At 34.8% G+C, this 18732-nt stretch overlaps 1 protein-coding gene across 1 annotated transcript in view; it reads left to right on the top strand.

Annotated features, from left to right (window-relative positions):
• The window catches only part of kst (spectrin beta chain, non-erythrocytic 5 kst), a 687893-nt gene that overhangs the window by 542230 nt on the left and 126931 nt on the right, over nucleotides 1-18732 (top strand). Inside the window, exons 67-68 of the mRNA XM_090398802.1 lie at nucleotides 4388-4483; nucleotides 14348-14482. Coding sequence (XP_090254928.1) covers nucleotides 4388-4483; nucleotides 14348-14482 — 231 coding nt within the window. The remainder of the gene's footprint in view (nucleotides 1-4387; nucleotides 4484-14347; nucleotides 14483-18732) is intronic.

The raw sequence follows: 18732 nt of genomic DNA, 5'->3' as shown, positions 1-18732 counted from the left end.
AATGTGAGCATTGATTGTTGTATGTTTAGAATGGGAGACAATAAAAAATTGGAGCAAATGTAAGAATCTAGAAGGTTGGCCTTTTCTACAGAGCCATCTGGATTCATCTCATTATATATCAATACAGTGGTGTTGTATTCATAAACATTATAGCTCTGACAAGGGTTTAGAAAGCATAACTGTGATTTTGGCATGATGTATGATTCCTGACTTTGGACTTTTCAGAGTTAGTTGTTGGATGTGTATTGATCATTATTTTATAGCTATTTTGAACTTTAGTATAGGCTGAAATGCAAGGTGGAGATTTCCAATAAATCCACTTGTGATGAGCTTGATTTTTCTCTTGAATAGCCTCTGCATACTTCTTGGAGAACTAAAGTTTAGAAAAGGGCAGAGAATTTAATGTGAAATAGGAATAATGTTGTCCTACCTTTTCTTATGTGTATCTCACTGATGAATGTTTGATTTGGTAATCTGTGCATTTAGTGAAATGTGTGGAAACCCTGCTTTTAGAGACTACACATGGGATTTTTTTAAACTACTTCAGTTCTCCCATAACTAGGATTATGGACTTGTCTGGGTGATGAAATTCATCTACCACCTAAAAGCATTCACAGATATCCATCCACCATGGGATTTGTACTCATAGCCTATTAGATTGTAGAGTGAAGATGCTACCCACTTTGTAAACTAGGACATACCTGTGGGAATTGTTTCTGTGATGCATTCAATACAAATGTTTGGATCATAAAATGGAAACAATAATACAACCAAGAGAATGAAGCTTAAAAATCATCCTACTACTTGGTATTCTGATAATTCAAAACATAGCTTTCTTCTCCATGAGAGAAGAAATCAGCACTAACTTTTGAGTGGGATTGTCTACAGGACAAATAGTTTTGTGTAGGATATCTGTATTCAGATATATATTTGTGGTATTTGTAAAGTTTAGTTAAATATTTGTTTCTTTTTGTATGTTGTGAGCAAAGACATTTTTTGACATAATTTTTATTTTTGGCTCCTGAAGTCTTGCTTAGAACTAAATTTAATTTAGTTAGTTAGATATTAGAGCTTAACTATATTTTTGTATGTGCTCTCAGATGTTGAATTGTTTGCTGGCTACTCAATTCAATTAATATCCTTGGTTTTGAGAAGTATCACAGGCTGTCCACTGCTCATGTACAATGTGGTGTGGCATCATCCTTAAAAATGAATTCCATCTCTCATAAGCGAAGTAAAAGTCACTATTGTAATAATTAAGTGAACTCACCTCATTGTATATACCTTATGAAATGAAGAAAGGTTATAAATGCTACTTGTTTCATAAAAAATGATATAATGAAATAACTTTTCTATGCTGTGAATACACTGGTGTCCAACACCTAAGGACGAACACCATTTCTGAAGATTACACAAACTCGCACGAATCGGTTTGTGGCAATTTATATAACATTGCATGCAAAGGAGTCACATGGTAGCACTCAACAGGATAAAAGGCAAAAGGCTCCACTAAGTGAATTGTGTTGGAAGGCACCTCTTATTGTGAAGGAATTAAGTTGCAAACTTGGATGTTTTTTTTTTTTTTTTTTTTTTTTTTTTTTTTTTTTTTTTTTTTTACAAGACTGGATGTCTTATAATGTGTCAAAGACATCATCTAGATAATTTCACTGGGAAGAATTATTGGAAAGCTTGAAAAAGGCTGCAAAATTACTGATATTTCCAGAGAGTTTGGAATCTCATGTTGCACTGTATCAAGGCTCTGGGCAGTGTTTCAAACCAATGGAATATATTCCAGATGTTTGCTAAGAGGTTGCCCTCACTGTACCATGGAGCACGAAGACAGATTTTTGGTTATAACAGAAATGTAATCGATGCACCACAGCAGGTCAGCTCCATTCAAGCACAAGTATGTGGCTATTTCGACAAACTCTGGCAAGACATTTGCAATAAGTAGCTGTATAGGCCCAAAGGCCTGTAGTCTGCATGCCTTCATCCACAGCTCATCATAGGACACGTTTACAGTGGTGTTGTATCCATAAAAATTGGACAAGACACCAACACACGAATGTAATCTTTACATACAATTAGTCTTTCCTCCGATTCTAGATAACACCTGATCTGTTATGAAGGTTCTGCTTACTATCGCGAGAATGTTTTTGAAAGGGATAGATACAGCAGTGCTGGGATTATGGTGTGGGGAAGCATTATGCTTAATAGATGCATCGAGCTACAAATGCTGGTAAAAATGGACTATCACTGGTGAACGATATGGCAACAAAGGTCTTCAGTGTCATGTTCGATTGTTCCGTGATGCTGTAAGCAAAGAATTCATTTTTAAGGATGACAATGCCACACCACATTGTACATGAGCAGTGGAGAGCCTGTGATACTTCTCAAGACCAAGGATATTAATTGAATTGAGTAGCCAGCAAGCTCCCCAGATCTCAATCCATAGAACACGTTTGGGATGCAATAAGGAGATGCAGTGCTGCTCCAATTCTATCTCTAGAAAACAAATAAGGGCACTAGTCACAGGCCTTCTTTTGGACCTTACTCCTGAACAAACTACTCTCTGATACCTCTCCATTCAACCACCCTCCTATCCATCTCACCAACCATATATCCATCCCCATGTGCTGCAGTTTACTGATTAGAATTCTATGTGGTATCCTGTCAAATGCCTTTGCAAAGTCCAACAGTATCACTGCAAACCCATTACCTTTATCCAAATCAGCTGTCACTGTATTATAAAATGTGAGCAAGTTACTGAGGCATGACCTACCCTTCACAAAATCATGCTGCCCCCCCCCCCATACAGTATCCCATTTCCATCTACCCATTCATGTATTTTACTCCTGACCAACTTCTCCAATACTTTGACAAGTCTTTTATGCACCACCTGATATGCTGATCGATCGGTAATTTGCTATATCAGTCTTGGAGCCTTCTTTATGCAATGGAACTATTTTCCCCTCTTTTTACCCCCCTCAGGACTAACCCAGAGCTGAGACTTAGATTAAACAATATGGTCAAGGACAGTGACAATTTTTTCACCACTTCATGTAAAACTCAAGCTTGTATACCATCCAATCCCACAGCTGTATTCACATTAAAGTTCTGTAATATGTTATGCACCTCCATTTCATTTACCTCAGTTCCCATATAAACTTTTGGCTCTCTTGTTCCTGTAATATTACCACCTGGATGATATACTCTAGCAAAGTGTTCACTTAGTAATTCTACTATTTCGACTGATTCAGTTACCTCCCTCCAATCAGCATTTATTAAAATCATTCTGCCATGTGCATTCTTTCTTTTACTTGCAGCATATCGAAGGAACTGTTTGTGATTATCGTTAGCCTGCATTGCTAACTTCCTTTCATACTCTGCTTTTATCTTTCTTATCACACTGGTTACCCTTTTAGCTGTGCTTTGCTATTCATGTGTCTGTTGGTCATTTTTCTCCTTGAATTCCCTCCACAACTGTTTATTTTTTTGCATCTCCAGCTTAATGATGATTTTTATCCGTTTAACTCCCACTTGATTTACACTCCTGACTCTAGGTGTCAGTCTGCCATTACTTCCCTCAAACACTCCTTGACCACTTCTCATGCACTATCAACATCCAGCCCCTTGCAGTTTCACATGCCATGGCACTGATCCAAGCAATCTCTAAGCTTGTCATACTTACCAGCTCTGTAATTCCACGTATACCCCATCTTAACTGAAAATTCCACACATTTAATAACCTCCCAACTCCAATAAGATCATATGATCACTCTCACCAATAGGCAGCAATGTAGTCATATTCATTATAGACAAATTCTCAGATGCAGTTATTAGATTGAGCACTCTCAAACCCTAATATATTCCATCGCATGTTATCTCATGTAATTATCCCTTAGTAACTGCATAAATTACATTTGTATCCTACTATATGTCCTCTTCTTCTTCCAATTTATAGTCCCATAGTTGAAATCCCCCATAATGATTACCTGCTCTCCACTCTGGTATATCCAAAAGAAAACTAAAACCTGATGTTTTAAATTTGAAAACTCAGTCTTTCACTCTTCTGAATGTCAAAGCTAGCAGGTGTGCAGTAATACTTTAACCAGGTAGTGGAACAGACTTCTACTTTGTATACTTGTGGAAGATACTCAATTGTTAGATTAGTTGCCATAAACTGAACAACTGATATGAAATTGGTTCTTCACCAGTTCCGTAGTGGAACTTTTTGTGATATCCAGATCAACCTAACATCATTTCTGTTTATGCAGTGTACAGTAATTATCTGTTTTGCAAATTTGTCTTTTGATCATTTATATTGAAAATATCAAATTTCATCAGCATGAAATCTGACTATATGATATCTTTATTCACTTGTTAGTTTTACTCAGAAGCTATAGAAGCTGAAACATGGATCAAGGAAAAGAAACCTTTGCTTACCAGTCCAGATGTTGGTAAGGATGAGGTTTCTGTTCAGGTGAGGCAAATTGCATATTAGTTTATATATTTAATTTATACTGATAACATATATATATATAGGAAACTCTGAGCATTCACAAGTAGTGAACTAATTAAATTCACATTGCAGTTACTTTTCAATTCTTGAGAGAAATTTATGCAAGATATTCATTTAATTTTGCTGATTAGTTGTTGAGATTTTAATTGAATAAGATGCAGGGTATTTTATGAGGCCTCTCTTAAGTAGTTATATATGAATATACAGTGGTATCTTGCTAATCCGAACCTCTTTAGTCTGAACCCTTCAGTAATCCAAACTGCGGTTTGAAAGAAAAAAAAAAGTTTTATTACGTATTATTATTTTGTGTACTATTATTTTTATTTAATAATTATTATTTTAACTATTATTATTTATTTTATTATTATTACAGTACAGTATAACTATGGTGATACACAAAAAGAGGAAATTCAAAACGTACATAATTTGGTTAAAAATATAACTCTAGATGTTGAAATTTCACAAACAGATGTTACGGAATGGATTACAGGTAGAACCGAAAGTGTATTTGGAATCAAATTAGATGCTGAAATTATAAATATGATGCTGGAATGAATTAGAAGACGATGATGACGATAAAGAACTTGAAAAAAAAAAGAAGTAAAACATGAAGTGGCAGTTGACAGTTTTAATATGCGTATAGAATGGGCTAAGCAGAATGATACGCCATTCCACAAAATTTTATTGCTAATGCAGCTCTGAGAAGAAGCATTCAAAAAAAGTTTAGCTTCCACGAAACAAAGAAAATCAGTGACTTTTTTACAAAGAAATAAAAAAACTTTTTTGTATTATTTTGTGAAATTTTTTTTGTGTTATATGTGCAAAAATGTGATATTTTTTATGCAAATTATGTTATGTACTGAAGTATACAATTTTATATCAGAATCCTCAACAATGCAGTACAAACTACATTTTTTATTAAAATAAATTTGTGAACTATATTATTTTTTTTAAGTTTTGCATTATATGACAGTATAGTAGCTTTTTTCCTATCAGCTTCATTTATTTACAGAATTAAATTGATGTATCATTAGAATCTGATTATTTTTGTCTTAAACGCTAGTTATTGTTGTCTCTTGTGGGGGAGAAATTCGCTAATACGAACTTTTTGCTAATTCGAACGAGCACACTACTATTGTAGTTTCATCTGATATTAATTATTGTACAAGCACCAAAAATGAGTGTTTTTGTCTTGCTAGTTATATTTGTCAAGTTGCTTCCATATTGTTGTTGTTCCAACCAACTGGCTTTAATGTAGTATATCTCAGCTTTTTTTTTGCTACCATTTCTAACAATGAATATGTATATTGTATAAAAGATAGCCTGAAGGACACATTTTTAAGTACAGCAACTAGTTAAATATTATCATTATTAAAACATGAGTTTAAATGACAGACTAAAAATTACTACATAAGTTAAACATATCAGAATAAAAATAGGCTAAGATTATGATCAGTGTTTTTTTCGACCACTAAATACTTAAATAAGATAACTGAAAATTGGGTTTTAATTGGTCGGAAATTTGATACAACTAGTAACCTACTAATTTCGTTTCGCCACATTAACTGGTGGCTTCTTCTGGGTTAGATGAATATACATATAACAGCTTAAAACAAACAAGTTTAGATTAAATCAGTGGTTCTTAACCTGGGGTGTGTCCCTGGGGGTGCGAGAAAGCATTTCTAGGGGTGCGAGAGAAGTTTCTAAATTTAGACTCAGATTCAATGGATGACAGCTATTTAATAAAAGATGATCTTATTGAAATACAAGCCAATGCATGTATTCAAATGGAATTTTGAAAAACTGGACTTAGAACAATTCTGGTGTACACAGTTAGAACCTTATCCACAGCTGGCAAAAGCAATGCATTGCAGACACTTTTACCATTTGTCACCACCTACCTGTGTGAAATGGGATTTTCATCACTTTTGCACATAAAAACAAAAGCCAGAAATCGCTTAAATGCAAGTGATGACTTACGTATGGCTCTTTCAAAAAACAGGAGCCTCACTTCAAAAGTATTATTATGAATAAATAACAACAACACAGCCATTAAAAATTGAGATATTGTTTTGTATGTATATGTAAATGTATGTGTTTATTTTTCAATAAATAAATTATCTTGCAATAGATGTAATTTCCTAAATAAAGAAATAGAAACACATTTTTCAAGGGGGTGCCGATCACTAAAAAAGGTTAAGACCCACTGGATTAAATGAAAAATATCAAATTCTTAGGAACCGTTACACAGTACAAATACGTGGAGCGTGGATGCTAGCACTTGGTCAGTCGTTGTTAAGCAGGTGCGTCCAATAATTAGCTGTGAAATTAAACTGTAATGTTTGGAGAGATCTTATGAGTGATTTCCAGATATCACTGAGAATCATCCCCTTGGTTTCTGTTCTAGGTTCCTTGTGAGCAGATTACTGCTGTGGCTTCTTTTATGTTGCAAGAGCTGTAGTCATTTTCTATGTATGGCATAGTACTTTTATCCCATTCAGTGTTGGAAAAATTGAATGCAAAACCAGGACTGTCCTCTCTGTTGTTGTTTATGTCTCCATTGTGCTCTTTTTGTCTTATTTCTAGACTTCTTGAAGTTTGTCCGATGTAATTCAGCCACAAGAACAAGGAATGTTGTAAACTGCAGGGTGTTTATTGAAAGAATTCTGGTTTTTAGGTGAGCATAACATATTCCGTATTGTCCTAATCTGTTTGAAGGCTACCCGAATGTCTTGAGACCTTAGGAGGTTGGCAATTTTTTGTGCAAGTATGCCAACAAAAGGAATGAAAATTGAAGTCCTGTAATGAGAACCCTGGATTTGCTGTGAGAGATGGGTTGGAGGATAGTATTCTTTTTGTTATTTTTTTTGGATATCCATTGTTGGTTAATATTTGGAGAATAAAATCTAATTCTTCTGTTAATATTCTTTCATCTCTTATAATAGATATTACCCTGTGTTCTTCAGAATATGTATAATACTTAATTTCTGTGAAATATGGTGTAATGAGGTGAAATGCAGGTAATGACCTGTATGGGTTGGCTTGCAGTACACATTAAGACAAATGCTTTCATCTGTTTGTTTTGTAATTAATATGCCCAGAAAAGGTAATTTCTCTTCATTTTCAAGTTCTAAGGTGAACTTGAGTTTATGGTGAAAAGTTTATGGAAGTTAGAAAATCATATTGCTCTGCCACACTGTGTTTCCATCATCATCACATTTACCATCAAGGGGTGTACAGGATATGATAGTACATCATGAAAAATTTACATCATTACTGACTTCCTATCTACAATTTTCCCCCCAAATCAATCTGTTTTTTTTCCTGTCAAGGCTCCAACATGGTCATATCTTATATTTCTATCTTCTAAGTCACTTTTTACCATATCAATCCACCTATACCTTGGTCTTTCTCTGGGTCTTTTTCCTGCCAACCTGGCAGAGAACACTTGTTTTGCTAATCTTTCCTCTTCCATTCTGCTTAAATGATCATACCACCTGAGATTAGCTCTGCTAACACATTCCTGGATGCTAACAAAGCCAAGTTCTTTCCTAATATCCTCGTTTTTAATATGATATTGCCATATTAATATCATATTAAAAGACCAGAGACCGCAGATATGAGAGTCCTGAGAAAGATTGGGGGCGTAATGCCATCTGTTCATGCCCCTAATCTTTCTCAGGACTCATATCTACAGTCTCTGGTCTTTGGTCAAGTGTTTTACTTCTAACCCAGCTCTCAGATCCATAAGTTAAAACTGGTTTGAAATACTGTCTGATATACAGCTAATTTAGTGTTTTCACTAATTTCTCTCTTATTCCATATATAATTTTATTCAGTTGACTTCCAACCATACCAGCTTTGTTGATACTGTTGTCTATTTCCATATTTAATTTACCATCTTCACTAAAAATTGTGCCAAAGTAGCTGAAATGTTTTACTTGTTTTAAGGTTCTCTATTCACAATGCAGTTGATACTTTTAATGCTTCTGCCTATTTTCATTGTCTTTGTCTTGTTATTGCTGATTTTCATACCAAATCTATTACAACAATTATTCAATTTAGTTAGGGAATCTTGCAGACCTGTATTGGATTTATTTAAAAGTATAGCATCATCTGCATAAAGCAGATTGCTGACATTAACATCTCCAATTTTGATATCAGATTTAATACCACTTTCCTTCATAATTTGATCAATATAGATAATGAATAACAGAGGGGATAATGTACATCCTTGTCTAACACGATATTTAACATTAAACCATCTTCTACTTCCTTAATTCTAACTGCTGACTTACAACTCAAATAAAGACTAAGTATTGCTTGATATAATGCCCCATTAACACCATATAACTGTAGCGTTTTGAATAACTTCTCTCTTGGCACCTTGTCATATGCTTTTTCCAGAACTACAAAACTTAAATACAGATCTTTGTTATATTACCATGATTTCTCAACTATTTGTCATAAAGTGAAAATCTGATCCTGACAACCTCTATTTGGCCTGAATCCAGCTTGTTCTTCACCAAGCTTTTCTTCCACAATTCTTCTCAACCGTTTCTCAAGTATACTTGCATAGATCTTCCTAGGAACACTCAGTAGGGAAATACCTCTGTAATTCTCACATTCAGTTTTATTTCCCTTTTTATATATGGGTACAATGAGAGCTCTACTCCAATCATCGGGAATTCGTTCCTCTGTCCAGGCCCCTCTGAACTATGCAGTGCAACCACTGTAAGACTTTTATACCTCCATACTTGAACATTTCTAGTCAAATATCATCTACTCCAGCTGCCTTTCTACATTTCAGAATTTTGATGGCTTTTTCTACTTCAAGTATGGATATGTATTCCTGATTTTTTTATCACTGTGCTGTCATCACTGCTAGTTTCATTTAGCAATTTTTCAAAGTAATTACTCCATAATTACTTTGAATATCCAGAATATCTTACCACGTTCTTGATATTTATGTTTCGTTTAGCTAGTTTTACACAGTGGTTAGCTTTCTTACATTTGTCTCTGTATTCTCTAAAAGCACAAGCTGACTTATTTGCCAATATACAACGGAACTTTTGATATGCTTTTTCCTTTTCCTTCACTATCTGTTTAACTTCCTGTGTCCCCCATGGAGTTCTGATTTATTTGCCTTGCAGATAACTTCAACTTTTATTCGCTTTAAAACTTTCTTACATGTTATTCTTTTCAATATGAAATTCAATTTTATCCTGCTCAAGACTAAATGGTGATCACTTCCAATTTCAAATCCTCTGTACACTCTAGAGTCCTGCACCAGGGAGAAAACATCACTATCACAATAACAAGACTTTTCTTATTCCTTGCTTCTTCTCTCCATGTGAATTTGTGTGCATTTTTATGTTTTAAATCTCATATTTTGTATATTTAGATCCCCAACAAGGACCGACTTTTCATTTTTCATTGTGTCAGCTGCTTTCTCTAAAACCTCAAAAAATTCATCCACTTCTGTGGGACCATAGGCAAATAAGTCTCATTGTCCAGTTCCCCATTCTGATATTTGCCCACATCACTCTACTTGAAATTGCCTGCCATTCAAGAAGATTAGCCTCATATTTAGTGTTGAATACTATGTCTACTCCTTCCTTGATTGTCTTTGCCTGAATATAACATTTTATATTTATTGCTCAGAAAGACCAGTTTGCCTTTTTTGTTTCAGTCACTCCTATTATATCGATCTGGTACTTATCCAGTTCCTCAGCTAGCTCCGTTTCTTTGCCATTCAGGCTTCTTATGTTGATAATACCGATCTTGATCTCTGGTGATGTTGAGTTGTGGTGTTGTTTAGGGTTTGTTCCAGTAGCTGATTTTTTGCTGTTTGCCCTGGTTCCCTGACAAAAACAATGGGGGCCTTGTTTAACCAGGTGATGCCCCAGCCAGCATGAAATTCTGTCATGCTGTACCATCATTTAATATTGTAGTTTAAGCCAATAAGAATACGATTTGGTCGGCTAAGCACCCCCACTGTGTTTCCATATTACAAATATGTCAACATATCTCCACTACATTGATGGTTTAGGATCCGTACGTAATAAGATGTCATTTTCGGAATTTTCCATGAATAAGTCTGCGCATGGAGGAGATAGAAGACTTCCCATCACAAGGCCTGAAAGTTGTTTGTTTTTTCCATTCCACCTGAAGAAAGTTGAATTGAGACAATGTTTATAAATTTAGGAGATGTATTAAATATATTCTGGAAACCTTCTGTTACCAGAATATATTTAATAGAATACAAGTATAGAACATTCTTTTATGCTCTATACTTTATTCTATGAAACAACTTCCCTTCCTTTGTCTTCCTTTAAAGGCTACAACCCTCACGTAAGTAAGAAACATAACATAGCATCAACTTCTTTCCCATACATGGGTACTAGTGTGCTGTAGTTTTTTTGCTTTTCTTGTGTGTTTGATATAAAAAAGGTAAAAGAATAATATAATAATAATAATAATTATTATTATTATTATTATTATCCTAAGACCCCATGGAGTCACAGACTCATCTAGGAGGTCCCTTTTGTCATATAGCTCATCATGCCATGCCTTAAACATATTCAGATTCTCTGCAAACACCACATGCACTCAGGCAATGTATTCCAATCATTCACACCTCTCCATGCAAAAAATCTGCTTCTCACTCTTTTGCTCATACTTGCCTTATACAGCTTCCAGGGATGACCTCTTGTTCTCTTCCAATTTCCAATCATTTGATGAAAAACCTCTTCAATATTAATCCTATAACACCCCTTAATAACTTGTCTCTATCATATCAACCCTCTTCCCACTAAACTCTGCGACTTGCATCGTCTCAACCTTTCTTCATATTCAACATTCCACAGATTAGAAACTATTTTAGTCAATCGCCTCTGAACTTTATCTAAAATCTCTTCATTCTTTTGAAAAACAGGTGACCAAATTTATGCACAGTAGTCCATATGTGACCTAATCAGAGCCTTATACAATGGAACCAGAATCTCCTTACTTCTACAAATCAGTGTCCTCTGCATCGTTGCCAGAATTCGTTGTGTTGTCCTCACAATTTTGTCATTGTGTCCTCTAAATTTTAGATCATTATCCACCATCATCCCAAGATTTCTTATTTCCTCCACCTCTAAAAATATACAATATATTCCCACCAAGAGTAAATTCTACATCCTATCTTTGTTTTCCGAATTTTAAAACCATACAGTTTGCAACATTGAAGTGATATCCCAACTTCTGTGCCCATTCACTTAATCTATTCAAGTCTTCTTGTAAGGCCAGAACATCTGCTCTACTCCTCACAGTTCATCCCAACTTTGCATCTTCTGCAAACAGTTGTATATCCCTATTCAAATCTTTTCCAATATCATTATCATACAGGCTAAGCAGCAATGGCCCTAAAACAGACCCCTGAGGTACACCACTAGTGCCATTCCTCTTCTGGAATATTGCTTCCCCATACACAACTTGTTGATACCTCAGACAGCAATCTCCAATCCATTGCACTAGTCTAATATCCAGCCCCATCCGCTATAGTTTCGCTATCAGCTTATTATATGGTAATCTATCAAAAGTCTTTGCCAACAAGTCTAGCTATACTATTGTGTATTTATCTCCCATGTCCAATGCTGTTGTCACCTTATTGTAATAAGTAAGTAGATACTAAAACATGACTCCCTTTAGCAGATCAGTGCTGTCCATCAAAATAATACCATTTCTCTCAACCGAATTCTGGATCCTGATTTTCACCAACCTCTTCAATACTTTAATCACATCACCTGACACACAGGTTGGCCTATAACTTGATGCTTGAATTCTGTGATCTCCTTTATGAAGTGGTACAGTCTTGCCTTCCTTCCACTCCTTTGGAACTTGACCCAATGTAAGAGTCGTATTAAACAAATATGTCAAGGCAGATAGCAACTCTCAAGCAGATTTCTTCAATTTATATATATTACATATATCATCAAGTCCCACAGCCTTATTAAGTTTGCCTTTCCTTACAGTCAATCTCTCCTCCTCCTCATCCACTGCTCTCAAAATCTTCATGATGTCACATTTACAAGGATGAAAGATCTTTACGAACTGCTCATTAAATATCTCAACTATATCCTCTGCCCTACAGAAGTTAAAACCATTGTGGGGAGATAACAGAATAGCAATCACAACCAGACTAAGACTAAATGACACCTTGGTGAATTCTCTCCTTTTGTATGGTTGTGAGGCCTGGACTTTATTGAAGGAAGATGAGAGGAGACTCCTGTTTTTCGAAATGAAAACTTACAGAAGACTTTTGAGAATTCCCTATACCGCTCACGAAACCAATGAAAATGTCCGAAAACTGATTGACTCAATAGATGGGAGAAAAAGGGAAAATATTCTGACAGTCATCAGAAGAAGACAAATGAAATTTGTCTTATTCTGATGACACTCAGAATATTCATTCTGTTTTTTTTTTTTTTTTACTTCATTAGCTAATTGCTGCTCATACTGAACTTTTGCTTCCCTTAATTTCTTCATTCATCTTTTCACACCTACCTTATTTAATCTTATGACTTTTGGAATACATTTAGACTAGATAGTTCTTGAATATCACCCAAGCAGCATTGATCTCCTATCCACCTAACTCCTCATTCCATACTACAGCAAGGCTGGTGATTATAATATTCTCATAATCACCAGCCTTGTAGTTCCACATATACCCTTTCCTCATATTGGTGGCAACCACCCATTTTATCACTTCATGGTTCACTTTCCCCAACTGAAGGGAGATTTGACACCTTGCTTATAATGATATCCTCTGATGAAATGATCAAATCTAAGACTCTTAATCCTTGTGTGTCCTCTGTTGCATACTGCCTGAGGTAGCTGTTCCTCAAAAACTTATTTTCTTTACTTATGGTTCACTATCTTGTCATCTCAATCTATATTGCCGTAATTAAAATCACCAATAATGATCACTCTTTTTCCCATTTTCTTGACTAATTTGCTTATATATTCTTGGTCACTATCCTCCACATTACCAGGTCTATAACAACATCCAATGAAGTATTTCATTCTATTCATCTAGCTAACACATACTGCCTCAAAACCACTACCACTGTTTCCCTTTTGTATTTCTACCTTGTATGGACATAACTCTTTTTCTATTATCAGTAGCACTCCATCTCCCTTTTTATCCTTTCTGTCTTAACAAAATGCATCGTATCCTTCATTCTCTATTTCTGTCAGGATGTCATTCTCATTCTACCATGTCTGACTTATTCCAACAGTGTTTGGGTGATTGAAGGATCACCCAAAAATCACCCGATCAATGCAATCATTTTATTTCACTTCTTTCTGATAGTTCTAGCATTTGTATGCAAATATAACAGCTCATTTCTAGATCTATAACAAGTTTCACTGATATCACTTATTATTTCACTGATATCAACCTCTTGGAGCAAGCAAGAAACATCAGAAAATGCACTTTACAATTTAATATGATCTTATCTGAATGAAATTTGTCTGGAACAGTTTGTTTTTGGACTTTACAAAAATAAATATTAACCATCATTGTAGATGTGAAAATAGCATTTATTGATGAGAAGTTATTTCCTCAAGATATTTATGTTTGTTCACCTGTTTACTTCATTAGCTGTAATGTTAGCAGTCATTGCTTCGCCTCATTAAGCCAATTAATGTGTGGCAAAGCAATTAAGCATCGTGAACTTAGATAACCTGTTATAAACACTGAGTGCTGTGAGCAGTTAAATAATTATAAAAACATCTGAGCTATTTAAACAAAATTTATCAATATAATTTCTAATATAGGCTTTGATGAAGAAATTAGATGGACTTGAAAGGGATATCGAAAACTTTTCTAATACAATAATGAAATTAGCTAAGCTGAGTCAAGGGCTTATTGAACGAAGGCACTTTGATAGTGAAAACATCCAGAAGAAACAGGTATGATATTTGCATAGCTCTCTTTTTGTTTTGTTAAGTTTAGCTGTAGAATCTGTTTTATTTTATAAATAAATGTAAGCATTTGAACAAATTAAATTTTGAACTGCTCAAATACTGTTAATAAATGGCGATATATATTAATAATTAAATTGTTCTTCAATGTTTATGCTAATTTTTAGCCAGACATTATATACTAGTGCACATTATTTTAAAATGTAGTTTCCTGTGTGTGTGTGTGTGTGTGTGTGTGTGTGTGTGTGTGTGTGTGTGTGTGTTCATATTTTTATATACTGACTAGATCCGTGAGTTAGAACAAATAATTAAATTTATTAAATTAAATTCGTTAAATTTGCATCTGCCCATATTGCACATGTAGTTATAAGTAGCGAATTTACATTAGGGAAAATACCCTTTAGCAAGCATGTACGTTAATATTGTTGTCTTCGTTTTCTGCCAGGAAAGATCTTAAGTGTGTTAATCTCAAGCTGAACACTTTATTTTCTGGTGAGTTACATCCAATATGTAATGCTTTTTTATATAAAAATTTATTTTTATAGTAATGGCTTAGAGTGGCAAAATTTTGCAATATGGTTAAAAACGAAATTAGTGAATTAATTAATGGGAAAACAGATTTAAATGAGAAGGAACTGGTACAATTAATAGATGATGTCGAATCAAATGGTGGGGAAAATTCTGCCGAAGATTCTGATTGTGATGAGTCCGTTAAAGAATTCAGTTTAAAGAAATTAGCAGAAGGATTGAGCTTGGCAAGAAAGTTAGGAAGTTATTTTATGGATAATGATCCCTCAATGGAGCGCTCTTCACGAGAATTCACGAGACATTTGGATATTTGTTTAGCTCCGTTTTATGAACTTAATAAAAAATTGCAGCATAGTGGTAAGCAAGGTCTTATTACTGACTTCTTGGTAATTAAACCAGCCGAAGTATGCAATGAGAATTATACAAATCATGTCAAAAGAGATTTCAGGTGATGAAGATGTCTGGCCACTCGTAAATAAAGAACATCTATGAAATGTTGTTCGAAGTTTTGTTCCGCTTGGTTAGACTATAATAAATTTAGTTTAATCATTTATCCAAGTGTAAGCAAACAAAGTTTGCGCCTGAAGTATCTTCAGGAATGAGGTAACTTGTGGTAAAGGTGGACCAAGCTCTCATCACTTGTCTTAGTATCTCCCATAATGCAAAGCACATCTCCTTGCGAAATATAGGTAAATATAACTTCTCCATTACTTCCACCTTAGTATCACCACCTCTGGGTCTGACTCCCACTGACGAGACCTCAATAAAGGTCGAAACCTGTTTGGGTAGTGGCCCTTCCCTTAATGCATAGCATTATACATGTTCGCAAGGGTATGTGCTTTGCATTATGGGAGATTACTAAGACAAGTGATGAGAGCTTGGTCCACCTTTACCACGAGTTGCCTCATTCCTGAAGATACTTGAGGTGCAAACTTAATTTAAAGTTTACTTATGAAGTTTACAATGAAGTTTACGTACAATTTGTAATTTTATAAGTTTATACCATGTATTTGTTTCGTAGTTTGTTTTCTTAACTTATATGAATTACCTGAATTAAATAAAAATATATTTTTGTTAGATATGTCATTGTTGTTTATATAATTAAAAAAAAAAAACGATTTTGGAACATAACCTACTTTTTCCTTGTGATCTGAGTGTCACATAATGCGATTTATGTAATGCGGCATTTCTATGGAACCTAACATCTGTATTATACGAGGGTTACCTGTGTATATATATATATATTTAAAATATATGTTGTTTTTAAGAGCATGTCAAACTTGTGTTCAAAAACTTAGGTGATTAAAGCGCTTTGTTAATATTTGTTATGAGTGCATAGATTTTTGCTTAATTAGTTTCAGAAAGCTATAATATTTAGACAAAATCTGACGTTTAAACACCAATCATGCATTATGCTGTACCTTCTTTTCAGTTTGAGCAGTCATCTTATACTGAAATAGATTAAATACTCTTTGGCAGCAAATATATTAATGTGCATTTATATTCTTAGGAAAGAAGTTATAGGAATTCTACATTATTTTTTAATTGCTTTAGCATCCAGAGCCTACAAATTTAAATTTGTAGGCTCTGGATGCTAAAGCAATTAAAGCGATATTAACTTTAAGGCTGCTTAAAGTTAATATTAAATTAACTTTAAGCAGCCTTTATACTGCAGAGAATTATCATGGGCTTTTATATTGCTAATTCATGATTGGGATAAAATTCATGAAATACCAAGACTGGTGAGAAGGAAATGTCCCTTTCTCACCATGGAGGCAGTGGCTTGTCTCTAATCAACAGCAAACTTAAAGGTAGATAAATTTCGCAAAAATGGTTATTTACCTTTAAGTTTGCTGTTGATTAGAGATTGTGAATTGGAAGAGAAAAGGAACATCATGGTATTAAATCAATTATTAAAGGATAAAATATTATATAAATAAAGGATTATATAGTTTCTATATTCGGCATGAAACTCTTTGAGTTTCTTATTCGGCTAAGAAACAGTATGGGATGTAATATCCCTTAACTTAAATAAAATATTCATTTTCTCACAATATAGTCAAAGTGATGTTTGCATTAAGATGTTCAAGTGTCTGAAACTGATAGCAGTATGATGGCTTTCAAAAAATATCGATAGGCAGAAATGTATAATTTTTATGACTGCTTGATATCTTCTCTACTTATTTTGTCTTAAAAAAATTATCATGACAAGAAAATGCAAGACTTTTATCTCCAATGAAATCAAAACAAATTATTTGATAACTAATCTCAATAAGTGCATGGTGCAAGTTACTGTATGTGATATATGTTATGTTATATATCACACTTCTATTCTCCTTGGCTGCAGCCAAGGAGAATAGAAGTTGAATTGCAGGATAGAGAAAAGAGCACATTTGAGGCCATTTGGTGTGAGATTGAGGCTAGCAGAACAAAATACACAATTGGGTGCTGCTGTAGACAAGTGATGGAAAAGATGGTGGAGATAGTAGGCATAAGCAAATAGAAGAAATGAGTGGAAGGAGGGTAATTATTATGGGAGATTTCAACTATGGTAGCATTGATTGGAGGGAGGAGAGGACAATGGCAGGAAGGAATTGGATTTTATGCGGTTATTAAGGGATAACTACCTGCGACAGCATGTAATGGAAAATACTAGGGGTCAGAGAGTGCTTGACCTAGTAATTGCATCTGAGGATTTGATTGTAACGAATATGACCACATTGCCACCAATTGGTGAGAGTGATCATAGGGTCATGACTTGGGAGGTGGCTAAAGGTGTGGAATTTACAATTAAGACAGGGTACATGTGGAATTATCAGGCTGGTAAGTATAACAAGCTTAGGAGTTTGATTGGTTCAGTGCCATGGCATGTAAAACTCCAAAGGCTGGATGTTGATAGTGCATGGGAGACGGTTAAGAAGTGTTTGCAGGAGGCAATGGCTGACTGTATACCTAGAGTCCGAATATTAAATCAAGTAGGGATTAAATGGATGAATAACACCATTAAGCTTGAGCTGCAAAAAAAGAAACAACTGTGTAGGGAATTTAAGGTGAAAGGCGACCTGCAGGCACATGAACGGTATAAAGCCCAGGCCAGAAGGGTAACAAGTGTGGTAAGAAAAGCAAAAGCAGATTATGAAAGAACATTACCCATGCAGGCTAAAGAGAATCCCAAACAGTTTTTTTGATATGTTGCAAGTAAAAGAAAAAATATATATTGCAGATTGAATTTAAAGAATGCTGATGGTAGGGAGGTAACCGAATCAGTTGATGTAGTAGAATTACTGAGTGAGCACTTTGCAAGAGTATATCATCCAGGTGGTGACATTGCAGAAATGGAAGAACTAACAGCTTATACGGGAATTGTGGTGAATGAAGTGGAAGTGAGTAGTCTATTACAAATCCTTAATGTCAATTCATCTGTGGGATTGGATGGTATACCAGCTCGTGTCGTACGAGAGGCAGCTAAAGAATTGTCAGTGCCTTTGACCATTTTGTTTAATTTGTTCATTAACGATATAGGGAAGGATCTAAGAGGAACAGTTCATCTGTTTGCGGATGATGCAAAGTTAGGTAGAGCAATAGGGAATGCTCAAGATGTCAAAATTTTGCAGGATGATTTGGATAGTTTGGAGGACTGGGCTAAGGAGAATGGATGTCAATTTAATGTGGAAAAATGTAAGGTTTTGCATTTTGGGGTGAAAAGATTA

This window comes from Typopeltis vanoorti, chromosome 10 (genome assembly GCF_054136105.1).
Source record: "Typopeltis vanoorti isolate ZY-2024b chromosome 10, IOZ_Tvanoo_1.0, whole genome shotgun sequence".
NCBI lineage: Eukaryota > Metazoa > Arthropoda > Arachnida > Uropygi > Thelyphonidae > Typopeltis > Typopeltis vanoorti.
The sequence above is the reverse complement of the archived record's forward strand: the minus strand, read 5'-3'. Positions and strand labels throughout refer to the sequence as shown.